General features: G+C 39.4%; 1 protein-coding gene across 5 annotated transcripts in view; it reads right to left on the bottom strand.

The window, feature by feature from the left end:
- LOC108708803 (teneurin-4) overlaps positions 1–16,768 on the bottom strand; it is an 878,105-nt gene that overhangs the window by 368,801 nt on the left and 492,536 nt on the right. For all 5 annotated transcript variants that reach the window (XM_041582864.1, XM_041582866.1, XM_041582867.1 and 2 more), the window contains 2 exons: positions 12,538–12,811; positions 6,897–7,166 (listed from right to left, as the gene is read on the bottom strand). In XM_041582864.1, coding sequence (XP_041438798.1) covers positions 6,897–7,166; positions 12,538–12,760 — 493 coding nt within the window. In that variant the 5' untranslated portion in view covers positions 12,761–12,811. The remainder of the gene's footprint in view (positions 1–6,896; positions 7,167–12,537; positions 12,812–16,768) is intronic.

Genomic DNA, 16,768 nt, shown 5'->3' with positions numbered 1-16,768 from the left:
CACTTACATGCGCCATATAAACCTGTGCACATGAAAATCCTTATGGAATATGTTTTTCTGGACTCCAGGACCCCCCTCTTTGTGCCAATCAGAACAATCACAGAACAACGTTGCTGCTTCTTCTTATACTGCCGGAATCAACGGAATACGCAATTAGTGCAGGTGCTTCATGTAAGCGCTGACAAGATGGAAGATAACAGTTTCTTAAGCGAAATTACGGGGATCCCTGCAAGCGGGGGAGACGGCTGTTGTGGTGTCAGCAAGTCAAGCAGAAAAGCACTGCCACCCGAAATCATGGGGCCCCCGTACTGATTCATTCAAGGGCTGCTTCACCTTTAATTTACCTTTTAGTATGTTATACAATTGCTAATTCTAAGCAACTTTTCAATTGGTCTTCATATTTTCTTTTTTTTTTAAGGTTTTTGTTTCATTTGCTTTCTTCCTAGGACTCTTTCCAGTTTTCAAATAGGGGTCAATTCTGTAAGGCTACAAATGTAATGTTATTGTTACTTTTTATTCCTCATCTTTCTATTCAGGCCTCTCCTATTTATATTCCAGTCTCTTATTCAAATCAATGCATGGTTGCTAGGGGAATTTGGACCCTAGCAACCAGATGGCTGAAATTACCAACTGGAGAGCTGCTGAATAAAAAGCTAAATAAGTCAAAAACCACCGATAATAAAAAATGAAAACCATTTGCAAATTGTCTCAGAATATCCCTCTCTACATCATAGTAACAGTTCATTTAAAGGTGAACAACCCCTTTATTCATACAAAGGTATAGACTTGACACTACTATAGACAATATAGCTGCAATAATAGGAATTATTCCTAATTATTCCCACACTGGAAGCTTCATAATATTGGAATTTGACTGTGACAATGACAATGAATCTCTCTCTCTCTGTTTATATATATATATATTGTGCACCAAAACGTTGGATACAAAGTGATGTTACAATAAAATATTGGTAATGGAAGAAAATGGGTGTGCTTGTCCATCTTCAACTTATATATATATATTATTGATCAATCACCCATAAGAATATACAAGTGGACAGAGTGCGGGTACCTTATTATATATATATATTGTATATATATATATATATATATATATATATATATATATATATATATATATATATATATATATATATATATATACAATTCCAACGTTTATGATGCACTAATCCCAATGTATATCAGAGTCAAGGGTGCTGATCCCAATAGCAGTGAGTAATTCCGCTTCTTAGTTATATTGGTCCAACCAGATCGCACTCCATATTAAAAACATAGCTTTTATTAGCCTGTTAAAATGTATCAAAAAATGGCATTCTTCACAACATAGTAGCAGCGTCATTTGTATCAAGACACTTATCTGTTAAAAGTCCAGCATAAACGCTATATCCATCCACACTCACGCGACGTTTCGGGACCCATCCGTTCCCTTTCTCAAGCGTATGTATCGTGTAGTAGCGTGTAGGACTCCATTGCACACACTTTCTGCTTCCTCGTTAGGCGGGGCATACGTGGTAAGTAACTGTGATGATGCTTCCTCACCTGGAGGCCGGATCTGCACGTCAGTCACCACATATCTCCACCCTCCCGTTACTATGCAAAGTCCATAGTTACCAAAGAAAAGAAATATATCAGTAACAGCAAATTACATGGGCGTTTTTCACTATATCTGATAATTGTAGTTGTTTGAGCAAATTATGCCAAAATGAAAAGCAAAAGTTGACAGATGAAATGGCAAAAAAGAAAAAAAAGAAAAATTTTTTTAAAAAAAATACAAAAGTACTTATAAAGAAAAAATATACACAAAATAATATTAGTTGCCCAAAATATTACTACTCACCCTAAATGGGTACTTTACAGAAATAAATGCAAGTCAAAATCACGATTTAGACCCCTTGGACTGAGAGTCCCTAGCCTGTCAATCCATTTAACTTCTGCTCTTTTTATATATATATAGGCATGTGACCTGTTAGCCAGAATGCTTGGAACCAGGGGTTTTCCAGATAAGGGATCTTTCTGTAATTTGGATCTCCATACCTTAAGTCTACTGGAAAATCATATAAACATGAAATAAAGCCAATAGGCTGGTTTTGCCTCCAATAAGGATTAATTATATCTTAGTTGGGATCAAATACAAGTTACTGTTTTATTATTACAGAGAAAAAGGAAATCATTTTTAAAAATGGGGATTATTTGGATAAAATGGAGTCTATGGGAGACGGCATTTCCGTAATTCTGAGCTTTCTGGATAACGGGTTTCCAGATAACGGATCCCATACCTATATATATAAATAGAAAGGGTAATTTAGAAACGCATAGGCTGGGTATAGGTGAGCCAAGTGATAATTACTCTGCAGACAGAAAGGAATGGGAGAGTTTCCTATACTTTTGGACTACAAAACATTTGGGAATTGATGAATTTGGGGAATTAGTAAGGATTTGAGCATATGATCAATACAAGCCATTCCTCTGCCCACAAACCTTGTTATCACATGAAAGGAACAGAAATAATGAAACGGGATAAAGGCATTTTTTTTTTGGAAGGCAAACGCACCTCTTCGTTAATTGCCTCGTCAACAGGTTTCAGTTAATGGGATTTTTTTTTAATTAAAAATGGTCTGATAAACACATTCTAATAATGATTTCTTTCCAATAAAAAAAAGAGCCTATCAGTTCCGAGATTTCCGTGGATTAAATCTCCAGGTTGCGTCATTATGTCGGCTCTACTCCGCTGAGCCAAGGGAATTCTGTCTTCAGCCATTTTAACTTATCCGCCAATAATATAATGACAGCAAAGCCAAATGCTAATAAACAAAATAATTATTCATAGTGGCCCTGGATTTACTTTATCCTCTTTCTACTTGGATTCACCAAGACTCCTTTGTATCTGCCTCATTCTATTTGCATTCAAGGGAAAACTTACATTTACTTGGGTAACAGGTTGGACCTGAGCTCAAGTGGAACCTTAGCCAAGTATATTTATGTTCCCTTGATTGTTGTTTGCGTCTCAGGCTTACAGATAAGGGGGAGTTTTTACACAAAATCTGATAAATGATCTTCTCCTCACCCCATAACTGTTCTGAGAGAACCAAGGAGCTGAGGCCAAGCACCATGAAAACGTTGTGAGTACAACTGAATCTGAATTCCAGCAAAGCACAAGTGCGGTGCCATTAATTTGGCCTTCAATGCATTAGGCACACTTCCCCTTTGCAACCGCAACAACACTGGAATTCTGGGACAAAAACACTGCGTTGTGACAGTTGCACTCAGAATTGCTGACATCACTTGAAGTAAACACGTTCTTATATTTCTATTTGTATATACTATATCTACACTGAATCCAGGATTTGGAATTCGGCCAGGATTCAATCTTTTCCAGCAGGAATTTGGATTCAACCGAATCCTCGTGTCTGGCTGAAACCAAATTCTAATTTACATATGCAAATTAGGGGCAAGAAGAGAAACCATATAACTTTTTGACACAAAACTATTCGGATGCAGTTTGGTATTTGGCTGAATCTTTAATAAAGGATTTGGCCGAATCCCAAATAGTGGATTTGATGCATCCCTAATATATATATATATATAATAGTAAGGAAAGCCTGAATACCCCTAAAGCATTCCCTACCCAAATGTAGCCTTTCCACTAATCAGGTCAGGACCTCAGAAACAGTAACTATGAATGGTAAGCGGGGACAGCCAATCACAGCCCTGCAGTCACACAAGCACAGACAGACTTCAGTTCCCTATCAGGTCCTGCTAGCTGCTGATTGGTTCCTGTCCTACAGTGCAGTGAGCTGAGTGCACAGCCTGGGAATTCAGGGAGCAGCAAGTGGAAGAATAGGGAGGGATTATTTGGGTTTTTGCAGAAATATTTAATAAATCAGCCTGAAACACGACTTTTTTACGTTTTACGCATTTGCATAAATGCGCAAATGAAACCACACGCGCATGATAATATTCATTTTTCAGCCTGTAGTTTTCTTTTCCCAACATGCATTTCTGTTTTTTCTCATTTCCCACAATTCCAATTTTAGTCAACTTTTGTGAAAAAAAGCCAAGTGGGAAATAATTTACATGCAGAATGTAGCCGCAACGTAATTATTTCAGCAGCATACAACGCCGCATATGTGAAATCTGTCTTGCGACAGTTTGGCCGCCATGTTGAAAATACGCAGCGTATTTCAGCGAAGTGTATTTCCAAACCTGCAGATCCCATAGAATTCAATAATATTGCATTTCCTTGGCTTATTGACGTTTCTGCTGAAAAACGCAAATACTGGCGTCCTTTGGTGGATGTTGACTCGCAAGCGCCCCATGGGAAATGCTATAGTCGTATTCCATTATTTTCAATAGAGCCTCATTTCGTGCGTATTTACGCTCGGTTGTACGTTTTTAAAAACGACACGTGTGACCTTGCCCTTACCGTTTTTCCTAAAACTAAGTTTAAAGTTGAATGTTGGTGTCTCTGGTGTTTGAGTGACAGTTCAGTAATTCAGGTGCAGATTCTGTTACAATTTTACAACATTGAGTTGATCCATTTCTCAGCAGCATCTCTGGAGTATCAGTAACTATTGTATCAAGTCTAACAGCTGCCTGTAATGAAACCCAGAGATTCTGCTCAGCAGGGACAAACATAACAAATGGATCAACTAAATGTATCCATTTAGAACAGTTTACAGGGTCGGCGACCCCCCTCCCAGAACTGCTTTAGAAAGTAAAAAAATGACACTACAATATTAGAAAAACGGTCACACATAGAAAATTTTAAGTCATTGAAAAAAGTCATTATTTCTGGTGATCTAACTGAAAACAAGTAGTTGTTTGAAGGTGAACAACCCCCACCCAACATCAGAGCAGACCACCCCACGGCAAGGTGCATTCCCCTGCCCCCTCCCCTCCAGAGACACAATGCTTTAACCTTCTTCCTCCGTCACTTTGAAGTCCAGGGGGGACAGGCTTGGGTCAGCAGGGCCCATGAGGACCAAAGTCCACTGGGTTTTTTCCCGGTGTCCCTCCGGCCCAATCTGTGCATTAGAGCAAGGCACAAGCGGAGCCCTAGGGGTGCAGGTTTAGGTGCAAGGGCTCCCCTAGTAGTTCCAGCACTGCCTGAGCTGTTAGACAGCGGATAATAAAGAATATTCCCAACACAACATTGCAGCAGTGTGTGCCCAGTCCCTTATTTATCTGTAACAATCTGCAGGCAAAGAGCATCTCAGAACCGGTGCTGAAATATTTACGGCTTTCCCATTGTGGTGATTGGCCCAGATCTGGATCCTAATTGATTGGCTCATCTCCCGGGTGCACTAAAACATTAATAAAAGCCATTGTCTCTGGTGCAACATTCACACAATCCTCTATTCTGCTCTCCGGCTGATTTATCAAAGTGGCAGAAAAAAAAGAATCTATCCGTGTGATACATCGGTGCCAGAGAGGATCATGAGAATTATTCTCACGGCTTCATAAATCTCGCATTTTATTCCACACATCTGTCGGGAAAATAATAAAGAGCTTCCAAACCCACTTGGACAAGGCATCGTGTCAGGAGCAAAGACACAGCAAATCACCCTTCAATTTCACAGCAACTTGCACCACAAAAGGCAATTTGTTTCTGTGCCAGTTCAGTGCCAGAGCCAACGCTGATGAGACTCTCAGGAGTTTATGGAGCCGGGACACTTACTAAGCACAAATTAAACCCAAATGATGAGATCAAAACAGGGGGCAAATATATTCAATGATTTCATACATTACTGTAAATGGTTACAAATAGTGTTTCCTTCTTCACTCATTACCTTTACATTTGTTCACTGGGCAATACACATCTGTGTTCATAGTGAGAAGATATCAGATTTTCCCACTGAAGGAAATGTAAACGGTCGGCTGAAAATTCATTCAGTGAGAATAGGAAAGATTTGTGATGTTAGAAAATAAAGTTAGTGAGCAGGGAAGAGTCATCGGACGTTTCTCTGGTCAGTTATAAGCGGAACAACCCACTAATGAGAGGCAGGTGGCGATATTGTTTCAAATTGATTATATTTGCAGTTTAACAACTTCTAACATCTTGAAAATTGCAAATGTGGTCTGAGCATTTTTTTTAAAGGTTTACATTTCCTCTAAAGGAGAACTAAACCCCCTGTTTAATAAAAAACACTACCACCTACCGTTCATAGTCCCCCCCTCCCTGCTCCCCCCAGCATCTAAGCCAGTAATTACCCCTCACGGGGGCCATTTTTAGCCACTTTGGTAATCTCAGTACGGAAGCTCCATATCGGCACATGCACAGTTGGAGTAATTTGCTGATTCGATAAAACTGACGAAAATTACCTAATCGCCGGAAGATTACTGAAGTGGTTAAAGATGGCCCCCGTGACCTCCGCTGACTCTGCAACAAGGGGTAATTATCCACTTAGGGGTATTTATTTGTGTTAACCCCTGTGCGAGGGGGGGCAGGGAGGAGGGGCTATGGAGGGTAGGGGTTTTTATTAGAAAGGGGGTTTAGTTCTCCTTTAAGCACCATGTATATAGACCTCCTCCTTATCTGTAAGCCTGGGACATAGATGGAGAGGCTCATTATACAGAGTTCTTTATCTCTCATTGAATTAACTCTGATTTCAGGGAGGAGGGAATGCGACGCAGTAAGAACAAAAGAAAAACAATAATAACGTATAATAATTATTACCAATTCAAGTGCAGTGAGAAACACAATTTAAAAAGCAGGACGTATCATATAAAATCCAGGCTAAAGTCACATCAGAAGCAACGAGTAAAAGTTAGAAGACAAGACAAACCTCCTGACTAATGAGATATGGGGGATACAAAGGAATTTATCATTCAGTTTTTGCCACAAATCATAAAGGAAGAAGACGGGGGGCACTTACCATTCTCGGTGTTGTCGTGCTCGGTGTCTGTGAGGGTCAGGTTGGAGTTGGCTCTGCTGGACAAACAGGAGCTTCGGCCGGACTTGGTGTTGCGTCCCCAAAGTCTGACCGGGTGCTCAGGAGATAGAACCGCGTCTGCTTCCGTGTCAACGTAATTTTCCTCGCTCATGGAATAGCCGCAGTGTGGCAGCCCAAGATCCGTCCGGTATAGAGTTCCATGTGGGGGTGACACTTCCCCGAGACCCAGTTCGTGCAAAGTGAAACTGCCACCTAGGAAGAACACATTTGATTTTCAAGCAGAAACAATTTCTTATAAAATAAATAACGTGCACTTCTGCAATTTACACGAAATGTTCACCATATTATTTTGCCCTCCAATACTTTCCTTGCAGGTGCCACAATTCCAGCGACTTACATTTCCCACATGAATACAAAGCTGCCTGTGCATCATTTTTATCAAAAAAAAATGTTGCTCCTGCATTTATTCATTTTATTCATTCATTCCCAACCTCCTTTCCCTGCCCCCAACGCTTGCCTGTTGGCTCCATTATGTTCCTTGCAAGTAAAACCCAGAGATTTCGACATGTGTATATAAAAATCTACCTTTCCAGTTATTTTAATAAAGCGAAACTCTCTGAGACGGGTTTGAGAGACCAGAAAGCCCTAACATTCATTCCGCGCTCCTGAACATGAAACAACATGGCAAGTTGGGAACATCCAAGTGGCTAAATCGTTCCGTGTTCTTCGCACGTTCTTAATGAAGCCAACAGGTTACATTCCCTGACAGATCTGACACCGAGACTGAAGCTTTCACAGCTCCTAACTCAGCCAAGTCACAAGGCTCCTGTGATAATTGCACCAGACAAACAGAACCCTACACGGCTTGGCTTCAAACGCCTTGACTTGATTTACTAAGAAGTTCAAATTGTGGCCCATGGATTGTGGCGCTGGGAGGAAAACCTCCGAATTCCCAGCACCCACTTTTCATTCACTTTGTGCTGCTGAGACTTTGGAGCTTGCACTCGCTCAAATGATGTCATTTCTGTCCAGTTTTTATTTATAATCAACTTTTATGCATGTTCCTTTAAATAAATAAACTCCAAGTGAATTATTTTATAGAGCACAAATGTATTGAATATAATCAACACAGAGAAGCACCTGTAAACGTTAGGGACTGTATTTTATCCTCCCGATCTGTAAACCTGAAACCTGATCTTATAAATAGGAAAGAAAGAAAAAGCACAATCCTATGTGCAATAAACATGAACCCCCAGTAGTGGCAACTCCATCTACCAATCATATTTTGGGTACTTGTCCCTCAATAAAATGATCTCAAATGACCCTGGTTGGTCAATTTTCTGCCATTTTGTAGGGGTTACCCCTTATCTAAAATGACTTTGATCCCCGAGACTGAATGGATTACACTTTTTAACATTATATATAGCAGTTATGGGACCTGTTATCCAGAATGCTCGGGACCTGGGGTTTTACAACTAAGGGATCTTTTCCATAATTTGGATCTTCATACCTTAAGTCTACTAGAAAATCATATAAACATGAAATAAACCCAATAGGCTGGTTTTACCTCCAATAAGGATTAATTATATCTTAGTTGGGATCAAGTACAAACTACTGTTGTATTATTACATAGAAAAAGGAAATCGTTTTTAATAAAAATGAATTATTTGATTAAAATGGAGTCTATGGGAGATGGTCTTCCTGTAATTCAGAGTTTTCTGGATAATGGGTTTTCGGATAACAGATTCCATACCTGTACGTCATTTATTAACTATAAGGTAATACTAATAATCTCAATGAAATCAAGCTAAAGCTACATTTGGGGTTGAAACCAACCACCGATTAAAGGGGTTGCTCATCTTTGAGATAACTTTTAGTATGATGTAGAGAATGATATTCTGAGATAATTTGCAATTTATTTTAATTTTTTATTATTGAAGGTTTTTGAGTTATTTAGCTTTTTATTCAGCAGCTCTTCAATTTGCATTTTAAGCAGTCTGGTAACTAGGGCCCAAATTCCCCTAGCAACCATGCACTGATGTGAATAAGAGACTGGAATGTGAATAGGAGAGGCCTGAATAGAAGGATCAGTAGCAATAACAATACATTTGTAGCCTTACAGAGCATTTGTTTTTTAGACGGGGTCAGCAACGCCAATTTGAAAGCTGCAAAGAATCAGAAGAAAAAGACAAATAACTATAAAACTTTAAAAAATAAATAATGAAAACCAATTGAAAAGTTGCTTCGAATTGACTGTTCTATAACACAATAAAAGTGACCTTAAAGGTGAACCACCCCTTTAATGAAATGAGATAAAGTTGATGATGATGATGATGATAAAAGAATAACTTGGGCGATGTATGTAAATCCGGCCACTGGTTCCCCTTTATCCCCCCACATGTATAATGTTTGTGGCTGAAATTCAAACATGTATGATACTGTATGACTGGAGGGTTTAAATATGGGGTTGGTTTAGATATCGTTTCGGCCTCGAAAAGAGGTGTAACTGCCTTATTGAAGATAAACGTAGAGTCAAAACTAACATGTAGGAGTGACAAAGATGTAAGTGAGGCTTGTAAGGCAAATTGACACTCTGAAAGTCCTCAAGTCTTGGCCTCTTGCCAGTAATATTTTACACTGAGTAGTAGAAACGTGACTTATACCACCTTTAGTGGTTCTGTTCCACCTATGAATCATATGTTACTTTCTGTAACTGCTCGTTGTATGCGTAAACCATTTTGCTAATGTATATACAATAGATTTTGAGAGAGAATACAATTCTGTGATAATCAGTAGATAAAGGAGCAATAGTGACCTATTGAAACGGATTAACTTGGTGACTTTTTACCGTGAGCCAAATTCAAATGCAAAAGACGTTGGAGAGCAAAAAGCTCCTGGGGGTGCCAAATATGGACTGTTATTGGCTATTTGGTAACTCCTATGTGGACTGGCAGCCTACAAGAGGCTCTGTTTGGTAATACTCCTGGTTTTTATACAACCAAAACTTGCTTTCAAGCCAGGAATTAGAAAATTAGCCCCTGCTTTGAGGCCACTTCGAGCAACATGCAAGAGATTGGTGAGAAACATGTTCCTCATGAGCCACGGGTTGGGGATCACTGATTTAACATGGCAAACCTGACAATAAAGAGTGATTTGAGGATATATAGCTGAATAAAACTGATGGGAACCACAATCTATAGAGTTAAACTTCTGCTGTTCCATTTGTGTCAAAATAGATCAGATCTCTCCAATGCTCAGACTAAGTGATCTTCCCCAGCGAAGGAGCTCATACATTATGGAGAAACACACGGCTACAATTAACTGAGAATCAAATGTATTTGCAATAAACAGCATGAGACACATCGATTTTCATATCTCCTGCACAATGCGGTCTTTTAAGGTGAAGGAACTCAAGTCAATAAGTTGGAAGGCGATAAATATTGAAGACGCTACGTTCTGCTGTCTCCGTGCTTCATGGAAGGCATTGTTTTGGCTCTTGGCTTTCTCTCCCTCTCCTAACGCCTAAAACAATTTAGTAATAACTTGATTACTCAGGGAATTTATTCAAATGTTAGAGAACAACCTAAAGAAGTTTGAAAAACATCTCATTATTTATACTTATCGCTCAACAGAGGGTGGGGTGGCAAATAGAGCACAGGTCTTATTTGAACATTTTTACATCACTAAATAAAGCCATCCATACGTTTCTGGATCCAGATCACCAGTTGAGCAGGTCTTTGCTTGCGTTGGTTGCTAGAGGCGGGGATGAACCATATCAGTCTGCTTTGATCATTCAGCCAATCATTGACTGTTTTCCTGGGCCTGATGTGGGTTCTTGGCTGACAAGATCTTCCATCCAACCCAAATGATATCTCATGAAGGCCTGATCAGCTATTGGGGAGGGAGCATATTAATGCCAATGAGCTACAAGAATCTCAATGTTCGTCCATGTATGGGCACCTTATCTCAACAATAGGGTACCAAAGTTGTTTCTCTTTGAATACTGTAGTTCTTGTGAAACATGAACATGAACTCTTGTCTCTTTACAAGTGACCCCTACTTAGCTATACCATGTCAGAAAGCACAGGCAGCACAGAAGGAAAAGCTCATTATGCAGAGCTCAAAATCTCCTTGTATCGAGAAAGAGAATCAGATTAAAGTATAAAGACTATAGGGTCCATCATATCATAAACGTCTTTAGTAACATTTTATCTGCCATGGTGCCGCTTATAAAATTAGGATTTATATAGTGGCATCTATTTGCTTGCTTGGGTTCCAGAAATAAAATTCATTAGCTTGTTATTCTGAATTAAAAATAAAGGTATGGGACCTGTTATCCAGAGTGCTCGAGACAACAGATTTTCCAGATAAGGGATCTTTCCGTAATTTGTTTTTGTTGTTGTTAATTAAACCCTATAGGATTGTTTGTCTCTAATAAGGATGAATTATATCTTAGTACAAGGCACTGTTTTATTATTGTTTTATTATTACAGAGAAATAGGAAATCGTTTTAAAATGTTTTAATTATTTGATTAAAATGAGTCTATGGGAGATGGCCTTCCCGTAATTTGGAGCTTTCTGAATAACGGGTTTGTGGATAGTGGATCTCATACAGTATCTGTAGAAGGTGAGCAGATTGGAGCATACCACATACTGAAGGGTAAGATAGCAACACCAAGTGAAAGGCCATAGGCCAAGGAGTTGGCCTTCTAAATAATAGTTCCAAACTTACTTTGATCTTCTCACTGTTAAAAGGGACCATAGGACACATTTAAAAAGGTTGTGCAGAGCGCAAGGCATTCTTTATAGAAGTTACAGAGACTGTGTTTGCTATGGCACCATGGTTAGTGTATCAACCCAGAGTCCTATTACTAGCACCCGCCATTGAGAAGATGTAATTCCATGGCTTCCTCTAGCAGTGGGTGCTAGTTCTTTAGTACTCCCTATGAATAAGGTATTTCATTTCCAGTGCTATCTATGTTGGGCCTGTAATCAAACAGTCAAAACAGCCAAAATAATAGCATTCAGTTATATATACTAAATCAGATTTCTGGCTATTGAGCAGCAGGACTCTCAAGTAGGGATGTCGCGGACTGTTCTGCGGCGAACTTGTTCGCGCGAACATCGGCTGTTCGCGTCCGCCGCAAGTTCGCGAACGTCGCGCGACGTTCGCCAATAGGCGTTCGCGTCAAAATCGTTCGACCATTCGACCATTCGGTCGCTAAAATCGAACGATTCTCGTTCGATTCGAACGAAAATCGTTCGATCGAACGATTAAAATCCTTCGATCGTTCGAATCGAACGATTTTCGGATGTTCGAAGTTCGCGAACTGTTCGCGAACTGTTCGCATTTTTTGCCGGTGTTCGCGAACGGCGTTCGCGAACACATTATCGGCGGTTCGCTACATCCCTACTTTCAAGTCTTAAAACAACTGTAAACAAATGATACAACCAACCATCAAGGGACATCCACAATCAAGAAACCTCCACAATAAGTTAGAGAAGCTTGCTAAACATCTCTTAGTCCCATGAAACCCATAAATCTTTTAATTTCTAATGGTGGGAATCCTTATTTTGTTGTCAGTATGAGCTATAGAACTGCCTTTTAGCCATCGAGACTCACCTGACCTACAGAATTCATCGATTTCCTGGTGGACCATGTCTTTCACACGATTGCTGTAGGTCAGCCTTGAGTCTTGGTCGTAAGCTTTCAAAGTCTCACTGGAGCTGTAAGATTTCTGGGGAATCTTGCTTTCATCACTCTCGGCCGAGGAGCTGGTGTAACGTCGTTCGGTGTCTCGGCGTCTTGTCAGAGATCGGTACGGTTTCCTTTCCTTCACATCCATGACACACTTCTTGGTCTCACCATTGAAGGGAAGTCTAGACAGAAGCTATTTCTGGAAAAGGAACGAGAGCAAAGGAGTTAATATCATTTACAGGTCTGGGAAGAACCCCCTGCTAATGGAAAAATAGAGATAAATAGTGAAGCCCTTCAACTTATTTCAGCTGCAACTCCCACCATGTCCTGACAGCCTATTAAACAAAAGGTCAACAGAACCCGGTTGAGCAAATGATGAGGATGCCAATGCACAAAGATCTCCAAAATTTAATGTATAAAATATGTATATTAGGATACATAATTTCTGATGATTCAATACAAACATATGCTAAAAGCAGCTGATAATTACTGGAATCCCATTACTAGCAACAACATCATTAAAAGAATATGAGACAATAACCTACAATCCACATGCCCATCATCATAAAAATGTGATTAGACACAAAACTTTAATAATGACTATCCATAACCCTTCCACAAGTATTGGATTCCATATGACCTGGGGCTCTATAGTAGTATCTGCCCATAAGGCTGATGACCCAGAGCTGCCCAAAGAAATCTACTTGGCTCTCTGGGCCTCTGTAGAAGTTAAGCAGGTCAGTAAATGTCCCAGTTGTACAGGTTCCTAGACTCCTAACTTTAAATTTATATTCATTTTTCAATATTTTGACAACTGTTCTCCATAAATAACAGGCTGAACTGGCTAAGGATGTTGGTAGTTCAACAACAGGGAGGAAGAATACCCCATTGGTTAAATAGCTTCTATAGAAAGGAGGCTTATGTTCAAAGCCAATGACTTCTCTTGGACATAAGACCAAGAGAACTCCCAATGTAGACATGTAATGTTGTATTAGAAATGATTATCAGGTTAATTAACATGACCATTCGGAAATTAGGCCAATGGTCCAAGGCATGGGTCACTACAATGTTACTGATAAAAGACTCCCCATTAGAACTTGGACCATAGATGCCAAACATAGACATCAAGATTGATGGATTTTGGACTTTCTGTGTAGAGTTCTTCTTCTGGTCAGCAAGACTAGCCAACATTTTTTTTTGATTTGAAAAAATTACGGCAAATAGACAAACTCTTAAATGTTTACAAATCGAGTTTTCCAGAAGTCTCATTTTTGAGATGTATCTATCAAAAATCAGCCACTAAAACCTGGTGAGCTTCACTATATGCTACTGGGAGGTGTCGTTTCAACATCACGACAATCTACTTTCTTTTTTTTCCCGATTCACATTTTTATTGATTTTTGAAAAAAAAAAAAAAGGAATCTTGATTGCTGCAGCAGCTGGGAATACTGAACATAAAATTGGGGAGGGGGTTGCGTATAATGATTGTAAAGCCTAATGGAAGACGATAGGGAACGGATGTAATTTTACAAAAAAAAATTTCTGTTCGATCAAGTTTTTCTTTTTCCAAAAAATTTAGAAAAATATATATCTGCTTGTATAATATAACTATGGATGTTAGAGAGCCCAGGTCACTGTTACTTTATTATAGCACACATTTTGTTAAGTGCTAGGACTTCTAATGTAAGTCATGAAATTAATTTTAGGGGGTATTATCTGGTATGATTGACAATAATTAATTTTGTACAAATGAGTCTATAGTCTAATGAATACATAGATAAAATATCCCTAATGTTAAGTTCAACATAATATTTTCATCACAACTGTAAAATGATATCAATGTTAGGGGTAGAACATAAGATCACTGGAACTCACATATTATATTATTTACCCTCTAAAGAACTGATTGCCTCTTTTCTTTTCTTCTAAAGTTTGTTTAAATAATTTTGCTCTCCCTCAAATTAACAACATTTTTGTGGGTGCAACCAAATAATTTCCCCTGTAAATACTTTATAAACGACAAGTGCAATGTGTGAAGTTCAAGTACAATTTGCACTGCTTTTTACCCACAGTGCAATTTTTTTCCTCCACAATTCCAGTGGATTTTTGGCTGAAAGGATGGGTTGTGTCTGATTTATAAATAAGCATGTAATTGTGCTTGTGAGTTTGAAGCAATTCTCTGAATTGGGGATCTCCCACATCTATAGATGTACTTGTGTAGGAGGAAGGACAGATGTACTGGCAGTGCTGTGCCAAGTAGGGAGGGTGCCCAAGGCCAGTCCATGCATCACCTCTTGCCCTTCATTGTTTCACTGCCAAGTTATAGAAGAGCTAGATCCAAATGACAGGTAGGTGGACAGAAGAGGTATGTGACTGGTATTGTTGCACCCTTGGGACTTCTGCCTACCCTTAGTTTTGGCCCTGAATACTGGTGCCAAGTGCAAGTTGGGAAGGTGCCCAAGGCCAGTCTATGGATGGACTTTTAGGGGTTGGATTTGGATGACTTTTAGGGCGTTAGATGGTTCTTTAGGGTGATGGGTGGCTTTTTAGGGGATTGGATGGCTTTTTAGGGGGTGGATAGCTTTTTAAAGGGTTGGATGAATTTTTAGGGGGTTGGATGAATTTTTAGGGGATTTGATGCCTTTTTAGTGGTTGGGTGGCTTTTTAGCAAGTGAGGGAATACAAGGTTATAAAAGATAAAGCAAAGTACAAGTTGATTGAGGGACTGGTCCGATGACCATCTTGGAGTCAGGAAGTAATTGAGGCAAATTGGAGAGGCTTCAGAAGGGTTTTATTTGCTTTCCTCTGGATCAACTGGCAGTTAGGCAGGTTATACATAGACATAAAAGGTTGAACTTGATGGACATGTGTCTTTTTTCAACTTAACTTGCTATGTTACTATGTCACCTCCTGCACTTTAGCTGCTGAAACTGAATGGTGGGTAGGTGGGCCATTGCATCCTCTGCACTTGCCTTTTCTTCTAGTTTCGGCCCTGAGTTTTGGTGCCATGTACAACTATAAGGAGGTGTAAGGAGCACATTAGAATACAAGTACCTTTAATGAAAGGCTTCGGTACATGCAACGACTAGGTGTACGGTCTGCATCTATTTTTTGTGTTACTGCAACTGCGGCTCTGGTGTAATTGAGCCCTCCTGACTAAGTTGGCTGCACCATGGAAACATTGTTAGGTTGAGGAACACTGAGTGATGCTTTTGGTTTCTTTGTTTCTATGCAAATGAACAGCATATTTCTATAAAGCAGGTGATTATGCAATTAGTAAAACAAAACAGAGCCAGAAATGCTTACAGCATAAAGGTGTGACCAACGGGAATTAGACAGCGCCCAACCAACGCCAGCAACGAGCCTGTTTCTAGGTCGTTAAAAAGCCGGACGAAGGAGCTTCAAAATCTGAACGTACACATAATAAAACACCTTCTTCCCCAAACAGACTTGAGAAGCCAATTGAGTCGCTGTTAAGTAGCCTATTTGAATAATAAACAGTAATTTTAGATATTTCACACTTCATTAAACTTGTGCAGAATTACAGCGTTTGCAGTTGATTTAGAAGATGGGATGAATGTTACCAAAGCAGCGTTACAGTATATAAACAGAATTTACCGCTGGCCTCCAGTCATATTCAAAATTAAACTCTTAATTTGTGTGTGTCACTAATGGAGTATATCGCTACGAGCGCAGCGCTGACACAGATTAAACTCCTAAATGATAGTTTCCAGGACAACACTTTTCCAAATCAATTCTGCCTCTTAGAATAGGGACAGAATCCTTCTTGTATTAAAAATAATCGTAATGACTTGTGTGTGCAACCCCGGTCAGTCAATGTACCCCATGTGATTCATTCTTATTCACCTATAGGCACTTTGCCCATGATTAAGTGCTTATAAGGTACAAAATGTGTAAGGCCAATGGGGATGTTTACTTTTTTTCTTGACATTTTATAAATTAAAAGAAGGAAACATCTCCATTGATCCAACGCATTTCATGACCTATAGGCACTTAGCCCATGATTAAGTGCCTATAGGGTACAAAATGTGTAAGGCCAATGGGGATGTTTACTTTTTTTCTTGACATTTTTTTAATTAAAAGAAGGAAACATCTCCATTGATCCAACGCATTTCATGACCTATAGGCACTTTGC

This window comes from Xenopus laevis, chromosome 2L (genome assembly GCF_017654675.1).
Source record: "Xenopus laevis strain J_2021 chromosome 2L, Xenopus_laevis_v10.1, whole genome shotgun sequence".
In the NCBI taxonomy this organism is placed as follows: Eukaryota; Metazoa; Chordata; class Amphibia; order Anura; family Pipidae; genus Xenopus; species Xenopus laevis.
This window is presented reverse-complemented; position numbering and strand designations above follow the sequence as displayed.